Source organism: Notolepis coatsorum (assembly GCF_963971535.1).
Source record: "Notolepis coatsorum genome assembly, chromosome: 18".
Taxonomy (NCBI): Eukaryota; Metazoa; Chordata; class Actinopteri; order Aulopiformes; family Paralepididae; genus Notolepis; species Notolepis coatsorum.
The window spans coordinates 76,075,911-76,091,815 of record NC_140182.1 but is presented as its reverse complement, the minus strand read 5'-3'; the positions used below and the strand labels follow the sequence as shown (position 1 = coordinate 76,091,815).

Genomic DNA, 15,905 nt, shown 5'->3' with positions numbered 1-15,905 from the left:
CGTCACCATCTTTACAAGCAAAACGCTTCTTCTCCTAAACCGATGATGCGATAGCCCACCTCTCCCTTACCCCGCGTGTGAAAACATCACAACAACAATGGCGTGTACAGCTATTGAGCTTGATCGGGCTTTTACAGTTTTACATATGCTGTGCTCTATCTGTCTGAAGCGGAGCGGGGCTCTGCTGTGCTTACACACACTCCCGACCAAGGTGCACACACATGCTCACACACACGCTGTGCTCTCTCCATCTGTCTGAAGCGGAGCGGGGCTCTGCTGTGCTTACACACACTCCCGACCGAGGTGCACACACATGCTCACACATGCTGTGCTCTCCCCATCTGTCTGAAGCGGAGCGGGGCTCTGCTGTGCTTACACTTATTACACTGATACAATACTAACTACTAGAGATTAGCGTCGCATAGCTGGCCTTTTTCTGAAAACCCAAGCACATATTGTTCCATAGCATACGCCTTCAGTTGATCATGACAAATCCTCTCTTACCTTGACGATTAAAAAGCCTCCATAATTTAGTAAATAAAGCTGTAGCCAGCCAGCTTGCATTGATGCTATTCAAAATGCTATCCACATTAGCTAAATAGTTAACCAACTAAATACAATAGACAGTGGTATCCTGAGGTAACGTTAAATACAGACAACGTTTGCTAGTCGAAATGACTGGACACACACAGGGCAGGGTTTCCGTTGTCCGGTAATTACCGGTTTTTGACCGGGAAAATCTGTTGAAGTCCGACATATTTAAATCTATCCGGTCATAATGTCCGGTGAAAATAATTCCCTCTAAGCACAATTTGAATTGTATTAAAATAGTTACATTTGTTTCATTGTTGCTTCACCAAGCAGGTCTAATAATGACAACGATGTGTGTTCTATTATGATATGTGTGTAGTGTTCTGATAACGACTATTGGTGAAGCGATGTCGAGATTCATTTGGTTTGGCAGCGGGAGCTAGATTTGCGAGAAGCATGCAACTGCAGAGCCGCAGAGCTCACAGAGCTGTGCCCGCACAGTGCAATACTCCAATTCAGCCATTGGCAATTCAGCTGTTGGGTGGTTGGGTGGGTGGCGCTGCTGAGCGGTCCCCAGACCAGACCTGAAAGCACCGCTGGCTCTGCGGCTCTGCAGTTGCTCATTTATCGCTTCGTTGGGACTGGGAGGCGGAGATAGTCAGTTCCGCAAGGTACTTTTCGACCTGTTCGTATACTATTATAAATCTACATGCCTTGAGGATGTCATTCTTTATATAGCCTGCCTATCAATTGTTTTTAAGCTCAATAAACTCTGACCGGAATTGATCCCATTTGTCCGGTAGATTGAAATCTTGCAGGACACGGAGACCGGCAACAATTTTTTCTAACGGAAACCCTGACACAGGGACAAGTTAAACATCAATCAATTAATTTATTCCAACAGGTAGTTTGAGCTGCATGTGAGCCGCGGTCTTTCTCTCCTCTCCTTTGGAAACTAATGTTACGTTAGCTCGAAAAGCACAGAACCGGCAGACACAAGTTAAGCTGCTAGCAACAGACACTATAATAACACTTCCGATCGGGGTTTTCAAAATAAAAGAGCGACGTCTAAAACAGGAAAGACATTTATTTTGTAAATTTGTGGCATGCACTTATTATCTTGAGACGTTTTCGTTTTTACAGAAACCTTCAAACGAAACGAAAACGAAAAAGATCAACATCGTTTTAGTCTGGACACGGCCTAAGTGTCTTTGCTCAAGGACACTTTGACACACTGCTGGGAGGAGCGGGAATCCGGCGGGGAACCTTCTGATTACCAGACTATAGGGCTGAGCCCAAACGTTTGTTCGTTACGTTGGTGTTTGAATTCTAAATCAACATTTGAATATTTTCTTTTATATATATATTTTTTTTATGTGTCTATTCATTCTGTTTAACTGTTCTTCACAGTTGCAGATAAAGATTAGGCTACACTAATATTATACTGTTACATTTTACATTTAGTCATTTAGCTGACACTTTTATCCAAAGCGATTTACAAGTTTTGTACAACAAGACAGCAGGAAGGGTACAACTCTCAGCTGAGTAACAATGTTCAATTCATCAAAGTGTTAAGTGCTATAGTGTTGGTTACTTAGTATATTAGGACAAGTGCATGACAGTACAATACTATTATAGTATATGACTTGTGACGACCCTCCCCTGCATTGTGTTTGCTTGCTCCGTGTCCCTGCTTCACAGGATTGGTGGGATGAGCTGGCCGCAGAGCAGAGCTGGGGAAGGCTCATCAGGCTAATATATGAGATATGAGAGAGAGGCTGCCTCTGGTTCTCTGGCGAACTCCCCATTTGTTTTTGGTTCTTTGGTTGCTGTTTTTGGTTATTTGGTTCTTTGGTTGCTGTTTTTGGTTAATTTGTTTTGGTTGCTTTCTTTACGTTTACACCTACAACATTCATGCTGCACATAGACTCATTCACACACTTCTGACACACTGATACTCGTATATATTGGCTGCTCATTTAGTTTAATTATAAGAAAGTCATTGTTATTTCTTAAATTGTGCCTGTGTCTCCCTATTCTTGTTGCGAGCTTGAGCCAGTTCTAACACTCATCATAAAACATTTATCATAAATTATGTAGCCTATAGGGCTGAGCCCAAACGTTTGAACCTTCGTTCGTTACGTTGGTATTCAAATTCTAAATCAACATTAGAATTTTTTTTTTTTAATAATTTTCTTTTCTTTTTAAATTCTGTTTAAACCAATGGGGTTTTTCTTCACAGTTGCAGATAAAGATTAGGCTACACTAATATTATAGTATTAAAAGAAACTGATGAGTTATATTCATTAAAGAACGTTGATTTAATTGATTTAGTTGGGCTGGGGCTTCTCCCTGGGCTGGGTCTGGAAAGTTGATATAATAAAAAAATACTAATTTAATCAGATTAATCACTTTATTCAAATTGAGGACTTAGTTTGAGGATATTTAATAAATTAAAAACGAAGGTTTGAACGTTCGTTCGAAAAACCCTGACGAAGTTTGAATCCCAAAAACAGGGTTTGGGACAGCCTTAGTAGCCTATCTGCATCCGCTTGGCACTCGGCGCTCCATCAAGACGTCACCATCACTTTCGTACCAACCGTGCCCTTATTGGATTATTTAATATTTAATTGGATTTAATACTCATTTAATCAGATTAATCACTTTATTCAAATTGAGGATTTAGTTTGAGGATATTTTATAAAAAAAAATAGATTTTTTCTTTTTGTAATTAAAAACGAAGGTTCGAACGTCCGTTCGAAAAACCCTGACGAAGTTCGAAGCCCAAAAACAGGCTTCAGGGACAGCTCTACCAGACTACCGCTCTACCTCCTGAGCCACTGTCGTCCCCAATAATGGCTAGTGTGCGTTCTAACGAATGAAAGACAATAATACAGCGGCTCACACACACTAGTGTTGCACAGTATACCGAAAAGTAGGTACTTTTCCCCGACACTGTGTTGTTAAAAATGGTTCAGAAATAACACATCCACGCCCTGTACTAGTTAACAAAACGAGCTGCTGAAGTCTACCATGGGACTACTTTGCCTACAGAGCCAAGGCCGACGGAGTACCCATTGACGTATGAAGCCGATATTTATAAAAAAAAAAAAATAATAAATAAAAAAAGGTGCTACAAACAGTGTCATGCAAGAGAGGAAACACTTAAAACCTCACCAAGGACCTCGCTGACCGACACCAAGACATCTCCGAGGAGCACAAAGTTAGAGGATAAGCTAACGTTAGCCGGCTGGTGATGGTATACATTCATGCTCATACAGAATGAGCCACTTCCACTTCCAGCCCTAAATTGTAGTCAAAATTATTTCGTTATCTCCAAGGTTTATTATGAGTGAATCTGGCCTCCGTAACAGCTGACCTGACTGGCACATCACTGTATGTTTGTGACAACGACCTCTCCTCTCCAACCATCTGCTCCACTTTTTATTTAAATATATAATCATATCCGTCTGAATATAACTGCATATAACCCATATGACTCTGTATGATAGCGTACACTAAGGGCTTGTGTCCATAGCGGACGTTTTTTTCAAGGCGGACCGCTTTGAAAAGCAAAAAAAAAAGAGCTCAGAGCGTTTTCCTGAGTCTTGCGACTGCCGCGGCTCCGCCACTTCCTCGGTGTTGATTGGTCGGTGGAAAAAAGTTACCTTGATGAGCGCGTTCCTTTCCAAAAGTTGAACTAGTTTCAACTTTATGCGCTGGGAGCGCTCCGCCCAAAGACGCTGCCGACGAGAGCGCATAAACGCGAGGCTGGGAAAAGGAGCGCGCCTGTCGCTTAGAAATGAATGACAGAAAGGAGCCGACAACTCATAAAACGTCCGCTATGGACAAAAGCCCTAATGGTGTATATACCTATATAATTTACATTATGCTTGCCGTATATATATCTATCCACATTTGTCTGTACATACCTGCATATAATCCTTTTTTCTGTATACTATATCTATAACCTACTCTTACTAGTTACACTGCTGGCCAGTATGATGACTACACTACTACCATAGTGTCTTTATCACTGTACATTGTATATTATTGCACTTTACTGTTACATTTACACTACCAAACTTCTTTTCGTTTGACTGTACTTGTGCTGTGCCTGTGTGATGACAATGAATTTTAATTGAATCATATGTAATATACCATACACCCTGGTGAAATGTCAGGAAGAAATTAGTGATGCACGATATATCGGCCGCCGATATAATATCGGCCGATATGGCCGTTTTTGTACACATCGGTATCGGTCCGATATCAAGATAGGGCCGATATTAAAAAAAAAAAAAAAATTTAATCTTTTTTTTCTTCTTTTTACATGTTTTGGCCTTAAATAGTTTCAAAATATCAGTCATTTCTGAAAATAAGTTACAAAAGTAAAAAAAATTATGCGTTTTGGAAAATAGCTCTTTATTTGATTATCATAAAAAAGTGTTTTCTATACAGAGATATCGACATCGGTAAATATCGGTATCGGCCAGAACAGCAATATTAATATCGGTTATCGGTATCGGCCACAATTTTCACATCGGTGCATCACTAGAAGAAATGAAAAAAGCCAACCCACACATTAGACAAAAACAAAAGATGTAAACAAAGCACAACACCAAACGGGGCTCTTTTGCCTAGAGGTCGCCGTCACAGACTCTACCTTTAACTCATTCCCGCCAACAACGTTTATATACGTTATTGGGCACCATCCTTTGAACGCCAACCACGTATATATTAGTCCAGATCGATATATTGATCTATTATCAATAATCAAATAGGATCGATGCAACGTAAAAAGATCGATTCATATTGCGATACTCTTATTTTGAAAATCCAGCGAGTCATATCCGCTCAGTAGTTGAAACGCTGTGTAGCTCTGTACAGCAGAACAGGGCTACAGAGCGCCTATTTTGCGACCCGATATAAGTCTGTGCAGTTTTTTCCCCGCAACGGTCAAATGCATCTAACATGCTTTGCATCGTCGCCATTCCTTTATGCCCACGTCGCGTGGGCAGACCTAAATATTAACGTTACGTTAGCTGCTTAAGCTAACTAAGCTAAGCAGCTAACCATGAGAGAACAGGAGAGGGGAAGGAGGAGGAGGGGGCATTCTGTGTATGGGGACTGGGGGAGGGGCATTCTGTGTTTGTGTGCGTTTGAAAAGACCAGATGATGTCAGGAGTATATTATATTGATAGTATTTAGTTTACTGAGGATGGACAGATAATGTTGATATTTAAACATGAATACATAATAAATGTATTCATGATCATCATGCAACATAAAACAATTGTAGGAACAGTTTGGGAGAGGGACGAGTTTACTTAAAGTTTAAAGCTCAATATATAAAAATAGATTGTTTTTCATTTAAATGTCTGGAAGAGCTCAAAAATAAAAACGTCAATTGATATTTCCGTAGCCTTTTTTTAGCTGATCTAAATGTGACTGATTGTGTTAAATGGGCACATAATATCATCTCATATCGATCGCAGGCACCTGAATCGAATCGTATCGTATCGTGGCAGACTTTGTGATATCGGCAAATATCGTATCGTTGTCCAGAGAATCGATATTGTATCGTATCGTGATGGAACTGGTGATTCCCACCCCTAGTATATATTAGTGCTGTCAAAATTAACGCTTTAACTTGAGATTAATTAAAATTATATAACGCGGTACAAAAAATGTAACGCCGTTAATGCAGTTTTGTTTACTTCCTGTCGCGGCGGACCCATAAAATGTGCAGCCAAACTAGATAAAGCAAGCCGCCTGATTCATTAGAGGACAGTCACGCGCGAAGATGGACAAAGGCAGACTTTTCGGCGGAACGTTTCACTTTAAAAAGTTGCCAGGCGGCTCGTTGGAAAAATTTTAAGTAATTTGCGCACTTTGCAAAGCCGTATTCAACTACAAAAACACGATGCCGGTGCAGATAATGCTCTGTGTTTGCCGGTCGCGGTGCACTTGATTTCCATTACAGGCCAGTTGAATTGCTCCTTGGTGAGGCAGCGGGCCGGATGAAAATGCCAGGCGGGCCAGCATAAGGATACTAGTAAAACCATTTTTTTATATTAAATAGCAAATAGAAGTAGTACGTCTTTGGCGTATCATCTCAAAACAAAACACCTCCACGTGGCCTCGCCAATCTACGCTGCTGGAGTGTGGTGCTCATGGGCGGATAACTAAACCTGTAAGTGGACTCTGCAGTCATTTGGGGTGTGTGTGTGTGTGTGTTCTCACTCCCTCTCCCCCTGTTCTGTGTCTTTTCTGACATGAAGATGGAAATTTTTTTGTTTGTTGTTAATATGATTTATATTACTGGTAGTTCATACAAGACATTATCGTCCTCTAAACCAATCTGCACGTTAACATAGGCCTGGGTTGTTTTTATTTCTGTTAGCGCCACGGATATAAGAAAGAGGTCATTAAAGCTGAGTCAATGTTGATGGTTTTGTTGTTTGTTGAGAGTGAAAAAGCACATCTGTCTTTGAGAGAGAGGAGCAGGGTTGAGAGGTGTGAGAGAGAGAGAGAGAGAGAGAGAGAGAGAGAGAGAGAGAGAGAGAGAGAGAGAGAGAGACAGAGAGGCGTCATATTAAATATGGATCAGTGTGTAATATGGTTGTCTTGATACATTTGTATTTCACAGGAGAGAAACTGTATTCAAAGATCAAAGAAAGCTATTAAAATAGTATTTGAATTTAAATATACTTTCTTTGTGTTGATTCTACATTAATTCCATGATTTTACTCAAGTAAATATCTGTTACAAGTTTCGGTCTTAAGTAGAAAAATGAAATTGAAAAATGCGACTAGATTAATCTAGATTAAAATGGCTCATTTGAAGTCTGCCGAAGGCATTCAAAATATGTGTGTTCTACCCAAATAATGACCAGAAGTAAGTCCTTACTTTTTCTTTCCTCTTTACGTTTCTCAGGCCAGGTGGCCCATTACACCATGAGCCCATCTCCCATTTCCAAAATACATTACAGACTGTTTGAAAAAGCTGTTTTGCTATGATAATTGGTAATGAAATATCAAAATAATGTTCAATAAGATGTACTTGTGTTTAATAAATTGTTTTACAATTTAAATCCTCTAATATTGGACGGGTTTTGTATTTACCTCAGCTGCAAAGAGCACCAGGCCTTTATTAGAGAGAGGCTTATATAAGAGGCAGGCCTTATTTCCGCCGTTAACTTAGCCCAGTAATGGCGTTAACGGCCCTGCCTTAGTTTTTAGTGTTCAATACGAATGACTGTCGTTACTGGCAATCAAAGAATCAGAAATGACCCCCCCCCCCCTTTCATGCATTCATGATGAAACACATAATACCTATTATATACATTTGATTTGGGAATAGTAGCGTGTCCAGGCAAGAAACGCCAAAGCTTATAGTAGGATTCATGTATAAGGCTATAACTCAGCCTAGGGCTGGGCGATATGGCAAAAAATAATATCGCAATAACGATATGATAATGTTATAAGTAAAAAGATATATATTTTTTTTAAACAACAGATTTATTTTGCAGCAATTCTTTGTCGTTGCCGCCATCTTTAGTGTTACATCCCCTCACACTCTGCTGGCTGTGGCTCCAGGGGAGTTGAACAGTTCTGGCTCTGCTAGTTTCTTTTCCATCTTTTGGAGCTTTTTTGGTGGACAAACACACGCACATGTGCACCGTGACTGGAGTCTAGCTCTGCTAGCACACATAGCAGACGGTACAGACGGTTTCAAACTGTATTTTAAATTAGAAAGCAAACAAAATATATGGACAAGAGAAAAATAAATCTCAATTTGGTCAGTATTGTCATTTGGACAAGCAAAACCATTACTTTAACACTTTCTCTGCCAAGGACGCCTAAACTCGTCATTCCCCGCCATGCTCATTCTGCCAATGACGCCGTAACACGTCATTGAGATCAATATTTCAAAAATCTGTGATCGCAATCATATTTCTCCCCCGGAGACTTGAGATCTACTGTTGATCCCCTCTCAACTCTCCAACGGTTCAAGAGCGCCATCTGGTGGCCGATCAGCGGATCGCCCAAACCGGAAACGGAAGCTGGTGCTCATTCCAATTCGGTCCGATCACTCGCTAATAGTCCCGAGACTCGAGCTAGACACAATGGATAGCAATCCGTTACCAATAACTCGATAAACAACATGATTTGGACGTATATACTATTATACAACCTGGAGATGGATCGCATATTTCAACATCCCATAATAGGAATATTTTTGCTCCACGCTCATCGCCCAACGCTACGAGGAAGCTACGGTGAGTTTCAGCGTTTTTTTTTTTTAACGTCTTCGATACAAACTGCTCTAATGATCATATCACCCACACTAGATGAATCATCTAACATTGGCCACGGAATTATAAACGACCCCCCCCCCCCATCCGGTCAACATCAGATGATAAGTAGTCCATTTGAATTTTTTTATCTTGCGCCGATCGCTATCAAACTGTATACAATCATAAATATAATGCATTTAGGGCTATAAATCACGTTCTGCAGAAAGCTGCAGAAAACGATAAAAACATATTTATACTTTAGACCGTATTTTAGTATGAATATGTGAATGAAAAAGTATAAAGTTGCTACACCCTGAACAATAGATACTTGATGTTGAATGGGCCATAGTAATGTCAATTTAGCAATACAATTTAAAAAGTTATAGCCCTGCAAAGAAGGGGAACTTCTCCATAGACAAATAGAGCTGGCAGAGGATGGTATAATGATGTACATAAGCCTGGCGAAGAAAGTGTTAAGTTGCAGGCAAGAAAGACAAGTCTGTCCACTGTCTCTGGTTTTAAAACTGGCCTGTTGCAGGTCACAAAAAAAATTTAATAAAAAAAAATTCAATCTTTTTTTCCCCTCTGTTCCCCCCCCCCCCCCCCCCCCCCCGATATCGATTATTACAATATATCGCAATATTTATCGTTATATCGCCCAGCCCTAACTCAGCCTTTCCGGAATTACCCCAGACTACTCTGAAATTATACTTATATTCACCACGGGATAACGCACGAACGTATGCATGGAAAAAAAATCTCTTTTTTGCATCTTGGACGGAACAAAGTCACTGTCAAATGACCATAGTATTCTCCCCATAGCTATAATATAGATATAGCTCAAACTGACGCAGCTCAAACAAGGTGACGCACTCCTATCTTTAAAGCGTGGCATAGCTACAACGGGACCCGTCTAATCCCCGGCGGTCAATGAGTTAAGCACTGGCGCCTATGTGCTGTAACCTAATAGAGAAATTAGACATATTGTAGTTTTTTTATTTTTAAATATATAAACGGGACCAGCTTTGCGACCCCTTTAAAAAAAACATGTCTGCAAAAGTGGGTCGCGTGACGTCACCCACCACTTGAGAAACACTGACTCTGGCCTATACTTAGAACAATTCAATTACCTCACCACATAGTAATGCACTGCTCATATTACACACACGCCTTTAAAGTTTTGCCAAGTGACAAGCCCCCACCATCCAGTTTTATTATTTGCAGCTGGCCCTGAACGGTGCTTGGGATGACAGATGAATAGGGGATTCACAAGGCAATGTTTTTGTTCCAACTGAAAAAAAAAGAATATTGCACGCCAAGAATCTCTCTTCGTCTCCCGACAATGCCCGTCTTGATCACACTCTCGTTGAGCGAGTATGATATGCTCAAGCCAGACTGGAGACAAAGAGCCAGTCATTGCACGCACAAAGAATGCCATTTCTGGCTATTCACAAACATCTCCATTTCTTCAAAAAAACTAAAACACAATAGGAGGGCATCAGTGAGTCCTTGACCGTCGGTTTTGTTTCTGCGTCTGCGCACGTGACCGGTGTAGGTGAAATGATTAGGCTGAGTCTTAGGCAGAGTTTAGTATTAGACTTGTGAATTAGGCTACTTCAGACACAAAACGACACGCGGTTAGAAGAATGCACTACAGACCTCTGCTCTGTCAAGGCTTAGAGATCCCCTCCATGCGTTTTTTTAACACTTTAAAATGTTGTATATTGAATAACAATTGGGGTAAATGAATAACAGTTTGGTAAATGCCTTAGAAGCCACCCTACACCTTTGCCCTCATTGAGAATGCAAGGATTTATGACCCCCCCCTTCCTTCAGCCCTTGCGTCTAAATGTTGTGTTAATTACAGTCCTTATAAGACAAGGTATTGCTATTTTTTCCATCTACAACATCACTTCATGGAGCTGTAATTAACACAACACAAGGATTCAATGGCCCCATGACATCACTGGTGGTCACATTAAAACTAATTTACTCTCAAATAACCGTCAGGACTAAATTAATGTGTGCAAGAAAATGGGTTTTTGGATGCGTGTGAGATTATGTGCGAAATAAATCAGCATTGTTTTTGGACTGCATTTATATAGTGGTTTTCACCAATGCGCTTTACAACTTATGCCTCACATTCACTCACACTTTAACACACCGACGGCAGAGGCGACCATGCATGTGATGTATAGAGCCATGACTGCATGGAATTCCTTAACACCTGCACTAACTAGGGTTGAAGACAGACATTTAAAAAAACACCTTAAAAATCATATAAGAAAGAGTGGTAAAAGTAAACATAGTGGGTGATTGAGAAGATGGGTATGTGTGATTGGTGAACTTAGATCTTTAATATATTTGTATGTTGTATTGAGAATGATGTATTGTTGTGCTTTAAGTGAACATATGCCTTGAAACATGATTGAGTAGATGGGTATGTGTGATTGGTGAACTTAGATATTTTATTATATAATATTTGTATGCGTTATTGTTGAGGTGTATTGTATTGTAGTGTATTAATTGTATTGTATTGATTTTATTGTATTGATTTGTGTGGACCCCGTAATAGTAGCCTATGCCTGTGGCAATGGCTAATGGGGATCCGAATAAACTAAACTAAACCTGCTCCTGCTCATCAGGAGCAGTTAGCGGTTAAGTGTCTTGCTCAAGGACACTTCGACAGGGTTCACGGTAGGAGCCGGAATCTAACCGGGAACCTTTCCGATACCGCTCTACCTCCTGAGCCACTGGCGGTCTGGCGCCCCTTTAACTTTCTCTTTTTCCACCTATACGGTTTGCCACAAATTGTAGTTTCACCCAAACACAACACTTCAGTTCTTAGCTACACAATCTTGTTATAACTAATAGATTTGCTGAAAGAAATAATTGTTTTTGTGCATAGATCACTAGATGTACACTATCAACTTATAATACAAGTTTCACATTAGCGGTTAGCATTACCTGGATGACAACGTGGCCCAGCTGGGCAATAGAGACCACGATGCGTTCGCGGGATTGGTTGCATCACAGGTGGCTCCGATTTTGAGGAAGTACAGAGAAGTTCCCCTGCTTCAGTGAACGTGAAAATGGGACGCTCTGGTGACAAGTTCTGCACAAATAACGAATATGTACAGTCAAAGTCATGCATCCAAGAGGAGCTACCTGCAGAAGACAAAACATGTTCTTGAGTGGAGGGGACCTTTAGCGATCTCCCCACTTCCCTGTTACTATCACACTACATGCTAATGGTTTACCAGATGCTTTGGCTTATCAACTACCAAAATAATAGATATTGGTAGCATCAATAGGATATTGCAAAAGGACAAAACATTTCAAATGACAGATTGACCAGACAAGCTGGTGAGTTTATGCTTTTGTTTTGTGTGCAAAAGAAAATGAATGGAAAACCCAATATAGTGCACGTCATATGTTGTTCATGGATTGCCGTATCATCTTTGTGAATGTATGACTAACGGGTCAGGAGATGCACTCCTTTTCATTTTTAAAGTTTGGCCTGATGGTAGACATACTTTTCAATTTGGCCTGATGGCACTACGCACTAGAGGAAGGGCCATGAATGTCCACAGCAAATTGTGCGACTGCACAACTAACGTGTCAGGAGATACACTAATTTGAAAATGTTGGCCTGATGGTAGCACTACAGGAAAGGTAACAGGGTCACCAAATTCAATAGCTTTCTTCTTCTTGTGGGTCATGAATGTGGACAGCAAGTTTTATGGCAATCTGGCCATTACTTTTCGAGGTTTTCATTATCTTATCATTATTCATTATCTAACAAACAGACAAGACAGATGCAAGACATAAACCTGGAGATCCACATGAATGGCCTGAACAACACTACTAGTACTAGAGGTACATACACTCAGTGTTTCCCATTAATTACCTAATTTGTCCCGCCAGTTTTATAATGAACAGACTTTAAAAAATATATATATATTTTTTCAAATATAAAGTTTGCCAATAGGGATGTATCAGTAGTACTGTAGTATTGGGAGTGGTAGTAGTCGTAATAGTAATCCAGTATAGTATATATATATATAATTTTTTTCTAAAAAATAAACCAGTTCAACACAGGTGGTAACCACTTTTGCTTCATTTCTTTGATGGCTCAAATGTATGCTCTAGTCTAGTCGATTTTATGTTTTGAGCACAAAGTTCATCATAGATCTTTAAAATGTACAAAAAAAACAATTCCGGGGTCCGAGGTTCACCCACCATGATTTCAGGCATGTTACATACTATGATTCTTGGTATCGGATTCTAGTACTTGGGACATTCTCCGATACCCTGTTTTAGCCCGGTATCAGACCGATATCCCATACTTGCATTAGCGCTGTCGAATTGTCGATGCATTCCTAGATCCTGCCAACATGGTTCAAAATACCACCACCATGTCAAATAGTGTAGACTAGTAAACAAAGACGTAGCTCGACCTGGATGGAGCTCCAACCCCCCCCCCCCTGACACAGACACTTGGTTTGATAAGCAATTCTGCCCCTCAAACACACATAAATACAATTACAGAGATATAAATACACTATGAACATGTGATGGAGGGGGACCATATGGTAAGCTCCCCTGAGCATCGCAGGGTCACACAACAATGCTGGCACTCTATGAATAGCACCATTACAGATGTGGGGACCAGGAAGAAGATAATCCACAGGCCTAGAAGAACTATTTTCTACCGAACTACCCCCCCCCCCCCCCCCCCCCCCCCATAATAATGACACAGGGGTGTACTTGATTAGAAAATAGGTCCTACAGGAAACTGCTCATAACAAGGTATGTGGATTATCTTGAGTAACTGGGTCAACATTTCTGGAGAGAGACATCGCTTTAGAATTTTCCCCAAAATGTATTTTTGGCGCTTTGAGCGCCACAAGCCGAGAGTGCCAATCAGCTCCATTGTATTGGAGTGGCGGCAGGGGCAGACATCTCCAAAACTAGGCGAACCGCACCGAAATAATCTGGATGGATAACTACTGAATTTCCCCTTTAAATCTGTAACGTGTGACTCTCAGGTGGCAACCCAAGGCCTACTTGAACAAGCAAACGCATTATTGCCAGTGAACCCTGAAATAAGTGGGCAGGGAGAGAGAGAGGGAGTGGGTTGAGGCAGAGACAAAAGACAATGAGGACTGTTTTTCTGGAATCTCTTATCTAGCAGCTTTGCAATGTCCAGAGTAAACACCCACTAATCTATGTGACCATAACAAGGGCAAATAACACTACGCTAATTAACGTGTTCTTTTGTATGTAATTGAAAATGGGGGACCCTGATGGAAACAAGACAAACGTCTTTCTCAGGTCTGCATCCCCTTAACAATTGTATGTATTGAGCCGTACTGTATTGTACCCATTCTGCAATCTGTTAAATAAAGTTTTCATTCATCATTCATTCATTTCTTCAAATGCAAAGCCAGGTGCATTATTTATATGGGGGAGAAGTTGAACTATCAAAAGCTAGAACTAACAAGGAGGATAACATTATTTCTGACACCCATTCCATCCATCAACCAAAACGTCAGGGGACTGTCACTTGACAGAGCTAGAATTGAAAATGGGGGACCCTGATGTAAACAAGACGAAAGTATTTCTCTGGTCTGCATCACCTTAACAATTGTATGTATTGAGCTGTACTGTATTGTACCCATTCTGCAATCTGTTAATAAAGTTTTCAATCAATCAATCAGTCGAGGGGAATTAACAATGCACCACACAAACGTAAGCTCTCTCTATGTGACTGTCACACACACTCCTCCTGTAGAATCCCACAGGAGGGTTAAACCATTGAACCATGACAGTGATGTACAGTAGGAGCCAGATCGACCCCAGGAGGAGTTGCATGAGGTCGCTCTGGCTCGCTAGTAGCTAACAGAAGTAGTGTCCTCCACACAGAGTAAAACAATAACAGAAACCAGACTCGCCCTTGGTCTGCTGCTGACACTAAAGATGTAGCTGCCATCCTCTGCCACACTGCTAGTCCCTGCAGGACGCGTGCAGCCAGTGCTGAGCTAGCTTAGACAGTTAACGCATTAATGGGCCAAACGTGGCTAACCAGCCTTCTATACAACTAGCTGGCAGTGGGGGAAAAAGCTAACGTTAGCTAGCAGCTTAGCGTTTTAAGGTAGCTTTGACATGCATGTTAGTTATTATTGCTAAACCCACAGCAAAATGTGTTAGCGGGCGTCATCGTAGCCCATGTGCAACATGTCTTACCTTTAGAGTATAAGGATTTAGGGGAATTAAGGTCGATATCCGAGCTAAGGAGGGATATAAAATCAGAGGGCATCGCAACGCTTCATCGAGGAGGGGAGGGGAAGCGGACACCCTCTCTGGAGCAGAAACCAAGCCAGCTGCTAGCTACTACTACTAGCCAGCAACGGTTTGCGTTTTTCTTTACAGACGGAATGCCGTATTAAAATATACAATATAACATCGAGGAGACCTCAATGCAATAAAGCAAATCTTTAAAAAAAAATAATAATAATAAACAACCGTTTATTAGCACGTCTCACGGTGAGGAGAGACACATTTGATGCTACGTGCTACGCTGTGTGGCGAACACACTCTCCCCTCTCGTGATGCCCCTCCCACTCTCCGTGCCCAGGCGCGGGCACGCCACGGTGGACATCTCGGCAGCGTGCTGCCGCTAGATGATCACTCACTTCCGGTATTTTACTTCACGAGCTCCATGTAACGCGGAAGTGTCAAATCAAATCAGATTTTGACTCGATTTCCCGAACACCACTTCGGCAAACGTCGGCGTGTTGTTGCGGAAGTGCCGGGGGAAACTCAACTGTAGTGTGGATTTTGCAGTGCACTGACAGCAGCTGTATTCATACTACTTCATAATATAAATTCCGTGGCGTGTTTGTGTTTACGGGGGTTACTTGTTTGTTTCGTTACTCGGCTATGGCAGCTCTAAAGTATGCAGGTATGGATGATACGGATAGTGAGGACGAGTTGCCTCCTGGATGGGAAGAGAGGTCTACGAAAGACGGATGGGTCTATTTTGCAAAGTAAGCGAGATTTCTTTCAG

General features: G+C 41.2%; 1 protein-coding gene across 2 annotated transcripts in view; it reads right to left on the bottom strand.

The window, feature by feature from the left end:
* LOC311245085 (nuclear factor of activated T-cells 5-like) overlaps positions 1 to 15,220 on the bottom strand; it is a 72,605-nt gene extending 57,385 nt beyond the window's left edge. Inside the window, exon 1 of one of the 2 annotated variants that reach the window (XM_084334858.1) lies at positions 15,083 to 15,220. In XM_084334858.1, coding sequence (XP_084190984.1) covers positions 15,083 to 15,155 — 73 coding nt within the window. In that variant the 5' untranslated portion in view covers positions 15,156 to 15,220. Of the gene's footprint in view, positions 1 to 11,800; positions 11,927 to 15,082 lie in introns of those variants that run through there. The other variant, XM_084334859.1, reaches the window with a different exon arrangement.
* Between the last annotated feature and the right edge of the window lie 685 nt (positions 15,221 to 15,905).